Raw genomic sequence first — 15087 nt, forward strand, 5'->3', positions numbered from 1 at the left:
TCTCAGGAAGAAAGAAATCTGTTGTGACTGCCAATCTTATAGTAAAGCATCTGACTACAGACATTCATTCCACCAAATTGACCATGGTCTGTAAATCTACTAAACTGGACAGATCTCCATGTTTTACATCAGTGAACTCAGAATTGTCAGCTTCGTCCTTAAAGGTGCATTGTTTAACTTTTCTGTTGGAGGGTCTGTCAAATGCTTTTCTCCATGGAGATAATATTGCTTTGTCTGGAATGTTTTCACACTATGGTATGGTGTTAAGCATTCTATCTTCACAGAAATCAAACTAGGCCAAGTTACAGGTCAGATCTGTGGAGAGGCAACCCTGGTCACAGTAAAAAAAATTGTTTTTCTAGATATTTCTGAGCTATAAATCCTCCTGTAATTGAATAAATGTAAGGTAGAGCTGTTTAATGTCTTACTATGGAACATTTCAAGCAGAGCAATGATGTATCCATCGAAACAAGCAGGTGACGGACCACCAATCACAAAGTCACACAATGCATCTTGAAAAAGCAATAGATGTCATTTATATTAATGCACAAATCTATAAATAATACATACAATTAATAACTTACAAGCTTCATGAAACTAGTGTTAATATCCCAAACTGTAATCTTTTGACAAGAATATTTTTTGTTTATGATTACATTTTAGTCCAAAAATAATACCTAAACTGGTTTCAAATGACACTACAACATTCTAGCCTAGTAATATTTAATACAGATGAGGTGAAAATGCAGATTTTTATTGCAATACACTACAATGAGTTCTCTGATCTGGTCCCCTTCATCATCATCACAATCTACAATCTGAAAAACACCAATTTTTTCGGCAAAATCTGTTATACATGCAAGTTCGATTTAGTCTTCATGAATTACTTTTTTAACAGTCGATAGGTGCTATACTTTCAAACACAACTCCCAAAGTACACTGGCTTATACCTCTCGTTTTGCAATCCACATGGTGTTTGGATCTTTATCTTTATTTTGCCCATTACTGACCTTTCTTCAAAAGACTTTACGAGTTATCTAGCAGCCCAATGCGATACACACCAGCTCCTCTCACCAGGCGATCACTTCAGACCTTCATAGGGGGCTGCATATCAGTTCTGTGGTGTTGGCATTGCTATGATGAAAGTTATTTTCTTATCTCTGGTCTGAACTTATTTACTCTTGGTGCCGGGGATCAGCTGTGTTTACCCTGCCTTCATAAGGGCTATATATACATTCTCCATCGTCCTGCCTTCCTCCTGCTCACCCTCAAAGCCTGGAGTTCCGTCAAAGAGACACACGCAGACAGATAGAGGTGATATCCGTCAGCAAACAAACGGCTGCTTTGTACCACATGTTCTCGGCACACATCAAGTGCTCCTCTGTCCTACTCCACAGAGTCAATGAGGAGCTCTGACATGCTAAAGAACGCTCATGTAAATAACAACAGCTCACTGGTACTGCTCTGTAATAACCTTAATTAGACTTAATAAGACATGAACAAAGACTTAATTCATAATGATCGAATACATTATTTTACAATATATTGTTTTTACAGATATATTGTATAAGCAACTCTTACGGTAGAGATCAGACATGTATGCTGTTTGCTGCATCTAATTATGAAGCATTAATCTCAGAGATTCAAGAAGTGCACTGTTAGCATGCTAGTTATTGTTGGTATGGCAAAACAGCAATCTGGCCTCTGAAAGTTGGCAAAAGTGCAGAACCAAATTTCAAATAGAGCTACTAAACTGGGCAGTGGACTAAATGGGAGAGTGAAGAGGAAGGAGAGCAGGACCTGAGGGTATAAGAACAGTGTGATTAGTCGAACAGACAACCACACTTCAAACTCCACCCCTGTAGCCAGGTGTTTGTAATCAGAATCACCTGGCTGTTATCAGGGAGTCCTGTGTAATGTCACATAGTACTTGAAATTGCAGCAGCCACTGGAGGAACCACACACAGTTTTTGAGCACAAAACTGCAAATTTACCTAGTTTACAGTCAAACTGCAAAAAAGGACTAGGGGCAGTATACAATACTATTAAAGCAACACGTACACAGAAGTAGCAAAAAACTTCATTTTGTGTTTCGTTCCACTTCCATTCATGTTTTATTAAGGCTATATAAAGTGTAGTTTTTATGAAGTGTTTCCAACTCATTTTATGTTCGCATGGTGTAGGCTATATAAAAAGTGTTTTATAGTCAGGCAAATTTGCATTTTAGATTTTAATACATGTGCAGTAATAATAAAATAGAAAAGAACTATCAGTTGGCTAGGTTTCAGAACACCTTTTATTAGCAGCATCTGTGAGCCCAAATGGTGATGACTTTGGGGTATTTACCAAAAGCTCAAAACAGCTAATGGACCCCATGAGTAGTCTCTGCATGGTAATTAATATAGTACTGTAAAGCTTACATCATATATAGCTGTTAGCATTTCTGATTGATGGAAGCTGCTGGTGATGGGGTTTTGCTAATTAGAAAACATATGCTATGCTAACATGCCCAGCCCAGGGGATAAACTTTGTATCCCATAAACAGTAAAATAAGTAAATAAAAATCAAAAATATGTTTTACATTAGCAAACCGCCAATGAATCAAATTTCCGGGGGAGAATTATTAAACACTGGGACAGTGTGCACACCAAGAATCCGATCATTATCTGATCTGGAGTTATTACTGAATTTTTATGTAAAGAGTTTGCATCTGATGTGAGTTATCTGATTTCTTTCTGATAGTTCACATCTGTGGAGGTTTTGACAAGGAAAAGCTTCCAAAAAAAGGCCAAAGATAAAAATGAAAAAGATTTTTTAAGATGGAAAGAGGTATTTTAAATTCAGTGTACTTTGACTTTCAATACAACAGTTAACTGATAGATGTCACTAGATGTTTTTGATGATCAGATTTCTCTAACACTAACTAAAATCAGATCTCATTTTTGGGTTATTCTTCTTTCTAGTATCTTTGGACTGTACAGAGTTAGCATTTCCAGCATCTTTATTGCATACAATTGAGACTTGATTAGATCACAGGTGTATACATTCGCGAGGTCCGTCATAGGTACAACATCCACAGAAATCCTCTGGTGTCGATGGACATAACGGTCAACAGGTATCGAGAGATGATTCATCGCGGACTGATCAACATATATACTGCATTGGTCATCAGATGTCCTCTAGGCTTAATAATGCACTCTGCTAGTTCTATAGCAGCACAGCTACAGTAATAGAACATTCGGGAACTACAGCGTACAGATGTACCGTTTCGTCATGTTAATATTCTCAGTTGTCTGACAGACATTGAAGAAATATGTTTTTAATTTTAAGTCTTGGGTATGTTTAATTGACAGTAATTATGATATCACACCAGTCTCTGTCTCTGGTAGTTTACAGAGGCTATATGAGTTTATCACTACTAGTTTCTTACTATTTTAGTCTCATCATATAATTGTCCACATTGATAATACGTGATCGGTACTAATGGTGGACTTGGGAGGTTGATTAGTGACTTAGCTTTTTGGCATATGACTCCCGGCTGCGGATGGTTCCAGATACCTGGTGACCTGCAGATCTTGCAGGCGGTGCCTGAGATGGTTGATCTCTTCCTATCTGCGACTATCTCTATAGGGCATTATGATGCGTTGGCCTTACAATGATTGGAACCGAGCCGCACGCTCTTATCCCCGGTTCGGCACAGCATGCACAGCGCATGCACCGGTCGTGTTCCACATCAGCACACCTTTGAGTGTGGTTAGGATTTGCACACACTCTCGCCATTCACTTTGTGATCATTGTGTATGAGTTGCGTTTGCACGCTTGTGCCCTCGTGTTAGGATGGTGCGAGAGGTTTAATTGACTCTGGCTTGCTGGTATCTGCCAGCTATTCTAGAGGTTTGTTGATTGGGGTTCTTTGTTGCTTAGTTTATTTGTGTGATTGTCTGGTATCTCATTGTTTCCGTCTCAGAGTCACTATTGATGAGAAGAGGATCTGATAGACTTTTCTGTGTGTCTCTGCTTTGCCGTCCTAGAGTTGAGTTCTGAGTATTCTACTTCGTAGTCATATGCTCGGTTGTTCTTTCGGAGAGTTATTGGCTCATATAGTTGTTGATGAGATCATTCTGTTTGTTAGGCGATTGTGCGGCTGTGCTATTTCATTTTCAAGGATGGATAATTTATCTTTCAACTGAAACATACCTTTCATCTCCTTTGTATGATTACTTCATCAGTAGATGGTGACCTGGGTTGTCTTCTGTGGGCGCGCCTCGTCTGGTGGTTGTTGGTAGTTTTTATTGCTTTATTGGCATCCCGTGTTGGTGCCAATTTTTTTTCTAGTGCACCCGTGGTTTGGTCAGTAAAGTTTGTCTACAGCCCTAGAATTAGTCGCACTTTGGTTTCATTTTTGTGCTCATGATGCGACAGAATCTGCTATCTTCTTTCAAGTGTGGCTTGCGCGCAGTTTTTCGCTTTGATCGTTATCTATTGTATGTTTTTGCCAGTTTACAGTTGATATCTCCTTTGGGCTGACAAGTTTTCTGTGGTACTGTTGTTTTTTTTATCTAAAAGTCTTTTATCAAGTGACTTACAGGGTTTCAAATCCAAATGTAATGTGATTTAAAAATGATCGCATGGTGCATAGATTCTGAGTGTATGGCAGTCTCAAGCAAAGTATTAAGTTCATTGCTCTAACATCCAGCTGAACTTGGTCAAAACGAGGACTCTAGATAAGAGCAACAATCTATCGTGATCCAATCGGCGTATCCTCAACTTATTAGACTGATCCATAACAGTGTAACTTCAAGCCTTGAGAAATGTTCAGATACAACTTACACTCAATCATACTACTTTAGTACTTATTGAGTTATTCGCATTCATGCTATTTCTCACTGATCTATTATTTCGAGCCTCTGTGCTTCCTGTAATTGTGCTTCATAAGTCCACTGAAAGGTGCATACGATGTGGAGGAGTGAGTGATTGTAGATACATACGCCGTGTCTGTGGTGTCTGAGAACACACTGAGTGAGTAGAGGTAGGATGCTGTATTTATTATCTGCGTCTTGTGAACAGAGGGATGAGAGGAGAGCAGCAGTACAATCAGGAGAGAGGGGGGAGGTGCAGACTCCATTGAGAAAAGAGTGAGGGGTAATTAGCGACACAGACAGACGGAGAGGGGGAGGTATTCTTCGGGTATCCCCTCAAAGGTCTCTAGTCAATTCAGGCAAGAAAGGAGATCCGAGATGTGACTCTTTACACTAGAGCATCGCCAGTGTACACTCATACACTGCTGCTCACCGCGGGTTAAGTTATGTGTTGACTAGTTGACATTCGGGAGATACAGACAATGATTGTCACATTTGCTCGTGCTGTTACACTCTATTGCACGATGCCTTGTGGTAGATTTATGAGATATATTTGTAAGTCTATGTGTGAGTAAGTGTTTCTGACAAGGGTGTCTAGATATCCTTTAAGATAGACACATTGTACTTGGTAAACGAAGGTTCAGTATTCAAGTTGTCATTGCGTGTGTTATAACTACACATAGTATCCCAAGTTATTAGTCATTTCGTTATGTAGGTAATTCAGGTTACTGCATTTTCGATGCAACTCACGTGAGAAAACGCGGGTGAATAACTGCATAGGGTCCTGTGTCATGATGAAATGGAGGTTGCACGTATCTTTTGCATAAAACATATACATTCTGGGTCACTGATCAAGTGCGGAAGATATATACTTAAATAATTGGTGTCGCCTAGATCTCATAGGAACACAATACAAACCTAAAGTGGTCGACAGCTCTTTAGATGAAGCTAAGAGCTACGATCTCCACAATCCCTGCACACATCAACAAACAGATTCTTCATTAAAATCTTTGCTAATAGAACTCAAATTTCAACTATACATCAGACCATGTAGATTGATCAGATATTCAGCTCATGTACATTTGTTTACGTTTTTACGAAAGAATTTAAGGACGCATCACCTATATTTGCATAAACTGGTGATAACAGCTGTCTTGTGCGCTGATGCGATAGCTTTTTGGACTAAAATGAACGACTCAGTGGATTATGTGAGATTTTTTTGTGACAGAAGGTGCTGATGATGTGAGTCTGTTCTGTGTGTATACAGTATAAGGGTTCATGTTTTAAGCTTTTCAGCGTCAGAGTGTGGCAGAATTGTGTGAGAGATATCAGTGGTGTAGGTTTACAGGAGATCACTTAAATTGAAGTTTGCACATGTTTTGAGTTCTGACACTATCATGCAATTTTGAGGTAGGTGTTGTTTATATCGTTATGGAGTGTAAACATTTATTTTATTAGGTATATACGAGTAAGATAATGTTTACTCAGTTGTAGGTTGTGATTGTTGGGATTAGTTGAACTATGGACTAAACGCACATGTCACAAACTCTCTTAATATAGTTGTATGTCCGGGCGAGTGGTATGCCACAGGCTACCTGTTTACTACTATGATATTCTAATCCAGTGTACTATCAGAATGGAGCGGGCACGGGGTAGCTAACGGTAACGGTTTTCCTGCCAGGCTTGCTCTGACTAGAGCCGGATCTGAACAGCTATACCTGAGAGAGTTTAACAAATCAGACACCAGCTATCGGCGAACTGGAGGACGTCCGAATTGCAATCAACACCGGATCACAATAGAGAATCCGGATGGTACAAGTCGGATGCAGAAATAACTTACGGGTTGCCATAGTCCCAGACCACGCACTGAGGATCCGATGTACCCTGCAAGACAGAGAGAGGGAGAGAGATAGAGACATGGTGATTATCTAGTGCCATTTGTGAGGATTGCAGAGGCAGAGTATGAGTTTCCAGAATAGACCGAGGAGAGCTGCATGGGTAAAGAAGTGAGAGAGAGAGAGGGAGAGGTATGGGCGAACAATGAAAGAGAGGGATAGAGATACAGGAAAGAAGGCAAAATGGAGAAGAAGACACTGTCGCAGGATGCAGCTACAAATATAACCACTATAGGAGTAGGTGTGAGAGAAATGGAATGTCGCAGAGGAATAAAGTCATTTCATTCATAAAAAGACAAACTGGTACGGGGAAATCATCAAAAAGAGAAACAAATGTCTAAGTACAATTTTAGAGCTAACAAAAAAGGTTAAAAAAATAAAATCAGACCACTGCCTACAATATCCTCTGTATTTTTTTTTATTATTCAGTTAGAGGAACAATGAGTATTGTCTGGGTAGTTATAAAATAAATAAATATTGAATTGTGTACTAGGCTTGTTTTATTTTACCATTTGTGTTTAATGATCTATTCAACAAAAAGCTTAAGTCAATTGAATTACTTGACTTTCTTATTGGTTTATCCTGAATTTTCTTAAAAAATATTGATTGTAATACTATCTCTTTTTTCAGGTCTTCTGCAAACTCATCCAAGCCAATATTTAGTGATTAAATAGGTGTCATGAACTCAGCAACTGTAACAGCTGAGGTGGGGTTAGACATAAGCAATGGCCAATTACTCAAAGCTCCATATATCCACAAATCAATCCCACAAATACATATTCAATATTTATGTTTTTTTTTGGGCTGTAAAGTGCATGGCTCTAGATCAGCCAAGGGACCTAACCCACTCCTACAATCGACCCAGCACCTTAGAGGCCGACTCTGTTACGACCCTACAGCCAATAGTTAAGGTCAGAGAGTCAGCTGGATTACACATTAATCAAGTTCTTTCACGCCCGGTGGCCAATGAAGACACAACGGGACACAATCAGTAAATCAATATCATTATCAATATCCAAGCTGACATGTATCAATACAACCATGGCCATATCCTAATCTCTTCGTAATGATTTTGGCATTAGTTATTTTTGAACTCCAGTGCCTGTCTCCTCCTGTGGTCCATAAGGAAAACATGCCTATTATATTTTCCAGTGCGTAGTTTATTCTGATGGTTTGGTTGAATTCACAAACAGGGGCTTGCGAGAGGATGAGTCAGTAGAGTGGCAGCCGTTTAAATATTCTCCTTTCCAAAGTGGTTTGCACATTTTGGATTGCGTGAGTTTTGGCTTTTGGATTTTATTGGAGGCCCGAGGGGTGTGTTCGCTGTTTATTGTCATGGTTTGGATGTTAGTTAGTTTATAGTTTGGGTCTCGGTCGCCAGTCATGGCAGTGCCTAGTTGTCACTGTTTGAGTGTCCATACTTAGTGGTTTATGTATTTGTTTCTAAATTGCGGCTCACTCACCTCTTATACTGTTCTGTGGGCGGTGGAGGAGTGGGGTGTTGTTTCCACGCGGCGGTCTGAGCAGAGGAGACCTGTATAGTTCGGGTACGTGGGTGTTAGTCGTGGTCACTCTTGATCTTCGTGGTCCTATACTCTGCGTGCTTTTGCATTGTGCTTAATGTGATATTGGTTGCTTCTGGAAGAGCGTTCCTCCTTATAATTGGGCGAGTAGCAGACGGGTTTAGATCCACAGCATACTATAGTTTGCAGTTCACTGGTGTGAAGATTATATGTGGTTCGGGTCTTCCTATGCTTTTCCTTTATCACGTGGTTCACTTGTGCGAGTAGTCGTGCGGGAATTTATGAGAGTACATTGTGGAGAGCATGGGTGAGTGATATCTGGGATCATTGTAATTTGTAATACTGTTGCATTATGGTGTAGTGGAGTTGTGATGGTAATTAGTTGGTATGTAATTTTTGGAGTCACTCATGCTCACTATTATATTACGTGTAATTTTTGTGGCTTGCGCTTTTCTATTCAAGTATTACACTTATTTGACAAGTCTTCTACTGTTGGTTCTCTGGTGGGAAGGCCGCGCCACCTGCTTGTCTCCATCGGGATTTTTATGGTTGGCATATGACTTGGGCAATCATATGAGTTTAAACTTGTCGAGTTCTCATAATTCAGAGTTGTGTCGGATGAGATGTGGTTTTGTACTATCCCATGCATGCTGTTAGCAATGAGCTTATCTTTGTGTCGTTTGACTGTGGCTATGGGTTGTTAGTTTTTTAGAGCATATACTTATCAATTATACCGCTCCTTTTTCGGGTTGCTATATTGACGGGCTGTTCTTCTATACATACACTTGTCTAATCTGAGACGGGACCAAGGCTAGCTAGTGGAGAGGCATTGTCTCATGGGTTTAGTTGCTGTTGCATGTCAATTTATCCTTTTCGACTTTGTCACTTCACTCTGGCTGATTAATCATTCGCTGGGGTAGTAATGCATGTTATGTAGTATTAATAGTCTATTACAATATATTAAGTGTTCGTACTAGAGCACATAATTATAACAGTTGCCCGCACTTACAATAGGATTGCACCTTTTTGAGGAAATATTATTTGTACTGAGGACCAGGCACGAATTTCCCTGTTGAGTCAAGTTCTGTATACCAAGAAGAGATAAGAACAGACTGTTCTGTCTACTTTACGTTTCTTCAGATACTAATAACATAAACAAATGGAAACAGATTTAACAAACTCTCCATTCTCACTCCAATCACTAAATCATCAAGTTCTCAGTGGTACTTCTGACCTCCTGCCTCCGGAGGTAAACGAGCGCCCGCTTCCTCTTCTGTGTGCTGTCATCAGATCAGTCAGTATGTGGGTTTTCTGATCCGACAGGATGGTTACGTGTCATGAAGTCGATTTGTCCATCATCAGGATTCAGGAAAGTTTCATGGTGCATCCTCGCAGTTTTGGTGAAGTGTGGTCTTTTGCCAGTCCCAAGTTCTTCCTCAACTTTCTGCTGCTCGATTCTGTTTTTGGCTGAAGATTTCACGACTTGCAACAGGCTCTTTCTGCAGGAGAGTGCCAACAGTAGAGGGAAGTGAGCCAGTGGTACAGTAGTAGATGGTGCCACGAAGCCTAGAGCGACTGTCATGTGTGAAAATTTTAATATATCAGTCACACTGGAGTTTATAGGTCACAGGACACCCAAATGTGATAAATTAGAGCATACTGCAACTTGTCCCCTTTCGGCTATAATCACGTTTTTCTTAGTCAATTGGGTCATTCGGAGTGAATCCACAGAACGGAGAGTTTTGGAACAGGGACACCAACGTATTATGTCGACCAGAAGAAACACACTTCAGCTGCTACCGGCTTTTTCTGTAATCTCGTTTTGTTGTAGCTGGGACTGCCCATACTAACTGGGTAAAAGCGGTCCAAACTGAGTCCGACCAGTGGGAGCAGTTGATTAGTCAGGAGCTAAGGAACCGTCAGAAAACTTAATACCAAACAAACGGGTTTCCGCTTTGTCTGTGTTCTGCGTCAGCGTCAGCCGCACAGATTCATGTTAGAACGGCTCCAGCATGCATATTTCACCTAAGCGAGCGTAAAAATGCAACTTTTAGAATGCATGGAAAGTGAAGGAGGGCGGCTCATTGGGATACGCGAGCTTAGGTCAGGTCTATACCAGGATAACCAGAGCTGAACAGGACTAAACTTAGGATCTAGCATAAACCAAGTGATGAGGCTAAGGGACTAAACCAAGGATAAACAAGTCTATAAACGGAACTAGAACCTAGGACTAACCAGGATAAAACTAGGTGTAACAGGTTAAAACAGGACTAAAGTAGGAAAACAGACGGAACAGGTATAACAGGTTAAACAGAACTGAACAGAGATAAACAGGACCAACAGGACTAATCGATCAATTACTAGACTTGGAATGATTTGCAGACAAAGGATGTTTGGAGAGGAGCCGGAATCAGATCAAACTGCGTTTGCCCACCGCTAGTGTAGGGTTCTGCGTGGTCCTTTTAGCCGCCAGCTTAGACCTGAGGTGGTATGTAGATAGAGATCTCAGGGGTTTTCACCGCCTCTAATTCACAGTGATTTTAGCAAATTTGTATGAAGAAACAAAAAACCCACCATCTTATCAATTCTAGGGTTGAAAAGATTGCAGTCAACAACACGTTACTGAATTTGTACTTAGATAATAATATTAACATTTTTCTCGCCCGTGAAACACTACGATATAAGCGTTACGCAAAAAGCAATGTATTAAGTATTATACTTTATAACCACGTACTTTTTTTTCTTCTGAGGAGTTTGCAGGTCTGTTAAGGACTATAAGTCGAAAAGTATACGGATATTTTTGTCAGCTTTGTAGACGTCAGCGTGAGCCAAATGCTCTAAGACCTCACTACTATTATTCATATATTCTCAGAGTCATTTGGCCATGTTGTAAATCGTATATGCTCACACTTGTGTTTTATAGTTCTATACGTGAAAGCAATGACTGTCTGTTTTTAAATGTCTTTTTTGCAGATTATGGACATTAGTGGTGTGTACTGGGCAGAGCTATCCAAATGCGTCAATAAGCACACGAAGAAGGCAATTAAACCAGGGATATGATGGCCAGCTGGAGGCGAGGCCTTGCGGGATGGGGTTCACGGGCTCGACGTCTGGTTACAAAGCCGAGTTCATGGGGTATTAGGATCGACATGTCTCGACGTCTTTTCTTCCGAATGATGTGTTTCTTCAACGTTTTCATCTTTAGGAACAGAGCACTCAAAAGAGTGAGAGGTTCAATAGGTTTGTTTTGTCGGGAGATTCAAAACTTGTTTGTCTGCGGAATGGCTCTGACGTCTATGTTACAGGAATGCGAGTAGACACTCATGAGGAGAGCTGCATTCAGGAAGTTTCCTCGCACAATGAGACATTCTCACTAGAAATTTGTATATTTGAGGGTTCTAACGAAGAGCGGGATGTTTGTGGGAAAAAACGTTGCGTGACCCAGAAATGATATACAGCCCTTTGGCAATGAGTTGTTTGGAATTCTAATTAAACAGAACTATTTGGGTGTGCTACGTTCTGGTGCAGGAGACGTTATAAGTCTGGATTTTCTATGGAATTGTGTTCTTCCTATATGATAACACTTACACTATACTTTCTGTTCACTATGAAAACCGTCATTAAAAGCTATTTAAAAGGGAATAAGAATCATGATGTCATCACTGTTTAAACCGTCTTTAGGAAGGAATTCAGAGGAAAATTAACAGAATGATAGCAGAAATTGGTTCTATTGTATCTGGTTCCAAGAGCAGATAACACGCCATGGACATGTGCCGGTAATCCAGCACCACGTGAATTACTCTTAATTCTGTTGCACTGTAGGAGATCCAAGGCCAGATACAGATCAGTTCAGTGGCGCAGCGTTAGTGCATTTGTCTTGTGAATAGTCTCTGCATATAATCACTCTGGTCGTGAAAACACTCAATCAGTTAGAACTTTATGGCATACTGGTGGACGTGTGAAGGTTCCCTCAAGTCGACATCCAGGTAGGAATCCTGGCAACAGATGTGCGAGAAATCATAAGTGGACTTGGACAAAAAGTGTAGTGTTTATTTGGTTGAAGATAACATTGTTGAGGCTTTCCACCTGCTTTTATTTCTGGTCAGCTATGTTAGCGACAGCTGGTTGGACACTTCCTATGATGTCTGGAGCGAACTAACTATACTGAGATACCTAAACTACCAAAAGCCACGCTATATATGTTCTACTGAATGTTCTGTTGGTTCTACTTCTTAGGCACAGTCTGAACCTGCTTGAGGGTGGTGTAAGACTCAGCAGAACTCACTGGCCATCATAAATGGAGCTCCTCATTGGTACACACTGACTCTCCATTGGTGAGCTCCTTGTCTGCTTTCTTGTTTTGTTCCTAGCGACATATAGCGCTAGGTAATGATATTGTTAAATGACGAGAGTAGACAGGAACTCGCATCTCCTTGTATCTAGGATTTTAGAGATGGATTCGATGTCTACTCAGAAATGGGCATCTCTTAACACTCTTGCTCGACTTCGCATGAATCTCGCAGTTCATATTCTCTATATGAAGGTGAGCTATGATCTGTACTGTGTCAGCTGTATTAGTGAATATAGTATCTCATATGCCGTAGGCACAGATAGTAATTATAGTTATAGACGTTTTACCACGAAGACTCTTGAAGAGTACGGTTGTTGCTCTTTCAATGGTCATCGTAAGTGGGTCATTCTCTTGATGCAAATCTTTTGTATTTTAGTTATTACCGTGGTAAGCGTTCCTTGTGCAGTATTCTTCACTACACTGATATGGAGTAGAAAACTGCACACACACTTAGCAAGGTTGGCTAATTTTGGAGGTATTTGATGGGACTACCGGTGTTTTGTCTTGGAGTGGAATCCTAAGTTTGATCTTATGTGTTTGAGGATTTATATTAAGGGCCTGGTATTGATTCTTATACAATATCCTTTACTTGATACACACGTTATGTTGTGTTGTTTTCGAGTTATTAGTTCAGCTCACATTTTGCAGCGATAGACTACTTCGCGATAATTGTTCCACACATGCACGTCTGCGAGTGCGAGAGATGTCAGGTGTGTGGTATGGCAATGTGTGAGCCTATACCTGTTTTCACCATAACTGTCATAGGTGTACTCCGGCAGAGTTCCAGGTCGAGATAATGGTAAAACTTATCTTCAATTGCTCAACACACATCGGGTGGTACCATCTGAGATGTCACAATAAATGAAAGACTTATCATTATTGTGAGCTATGTACGCATAATCTGGTCTGCCTCTACATTTGGGCAGGGTATCTATCCTTGCGCATGGTTATGACTATATATGCTGACGCCCTGGGAATTATGACGTCAGTGGAGGTTTGAGAGAGTGTGAGGATTGTCTTTTATGTAGGTTAGGTGTGGACAACCATTGCCTTATACCTGATTTGGTATGGCTTAGTCTTAAGGCATAGTAGCGAGGAGTATTTTGGATATGTGTGTGTGATAGCCATATATTCTACACGCTTGGTGTCATAATCAATCTCCGACCCTGACTCACAAGTACTTATGATCGAGATTCTCTTCACTCATTTACACTGTATAAATCCGCTGATCACTACATGAGGTCCAGGAGGCCATAGCAGCTGTATGCCGCTATGACGACGCACACTCTAAGGCTTTCAGGCCACATTTCGTTATTCAGGGCGATCTCACCATTTAGGTTCTTCCATGTTTTCTTTATCACTAGCTTTACGGGCATACCTATGTCAGCGTTCATGTATTACAACCATTTGAGCTTCCAGCTTTGGCGACGAGCTCACTGATGGTCACGCAATTCTCTTATATCCACTAAAGGTATGTTTTTTTTGTCTTAAACATTTATGGCATTATCCGATTAAAGACTATCTTGAGACATTGCTTTTACTGAGGAATGAGTGCAGTTTATTTGGTATTATCATTTTGTGAATGAGAGAGCTAGTTTTTTCCAGGCACGCGGAGAGGTATGCTTACCATTTATCGTGAACGCATTAGCTCCCTTGCACATCTCGACTGGTATCTTTCTAATAGTCGTAGATCAATATGTCATCTTCTATGGAGATGGTAATGCATGTCGGGAGAGAAAGAGAATTTCCTGGGTGATTGTGCATTTATCGAGTGTACTGATACGTCTACACTGTGGCTGCTTTTTGCTGGTCCACTACTTTTTGTGATTGTTATCGATTTACTCTTGGTGAGCTCTCTCACCAGGATAGATGCTCGGGTTAAGCGCTGGGCGTTTGGCATAAGAGCAGGGGCTGCTAAGCGAAGCTAAGTGCAGGCTCAGGGAAGCTCAAGTTTGGACATGCTTGAGGATTAAACATTTAAAGAGTTTATGTTGTGAAAGTAGAAAAAGAATCCCTACGAGAACTCGAATGCGTATTATTCGCTCGAAGCATTAGTATGTGGTATATCTATCACATGGCAATAAAACCTAGTAACGAACATATGGGTCATGTTATAATCAATAGAATAAATGAATATTATTGTAGTGTTCCACCACCAGATAAGACTATTGGGCTCGATCGTCGATAGGACGAGAGGCTGCAGGTGAACCAAAAGAATTAGTCTACGAACTTACTTGGAATGCCGGGAAATATAGAGGGTGACGGCGATATCCTGGACAAAGTGGTGGATTACTATCGCCGACTCTACTTATTCATAAACGGACTTCTTTCTCTGAGTCATTCTGTGATCTTTTGTAATGCGGCCATGTGTGTAATTAATTAAATATTACAGGTCTGCCCCAATTGCCGCCCAGTTATTTTCTCAAAAGTGTATTAATGATGTCAGTTACAAATTTGAT

General features: G+C 40.5%; 1 protein-coding gene across 1 annotated transcript in view; it reads right to left on the reverse strand.

Moving 5' to 3' along the window:
* adgrb2 (adhesion G protein-coupled receptor B2) overlaps positions 1-15087 on the reverse strand; it is a 198544-nt gene that overhangs the window by 81303 nt on the left and 102154 nt on the right. The window contains exon 15 of the mRNA XM_055157617.1: positions 6700-6743. Within this exon, the coding sequence (XP_055013592.1) occupies positions 6700-6743 (44 nt within the window). The remainder of the gene's footprint in view (positions 1-6699; positions 6744-15087) is intronic.

This window comes from Boleophthalmus pectinirostris, unplaced genomic scaffold (assembly GCF_026225935.1).
Source record: "Boleophthalmus pectinirostris isolate CB_2022bp ecotype Guang Dong unplaced genomic scaffold, ASM2622593v1 HiC_scaffold_21, whole genome shotgun sequence".
In the NCBI taxonomy this organism is placed as follows: Eukaryota; Metazoa; Chordata; class Actinopteri; order Gobiiformes; family Gobiidae; genus Boleophthalmus; species Boleophthalmus pectinirostris.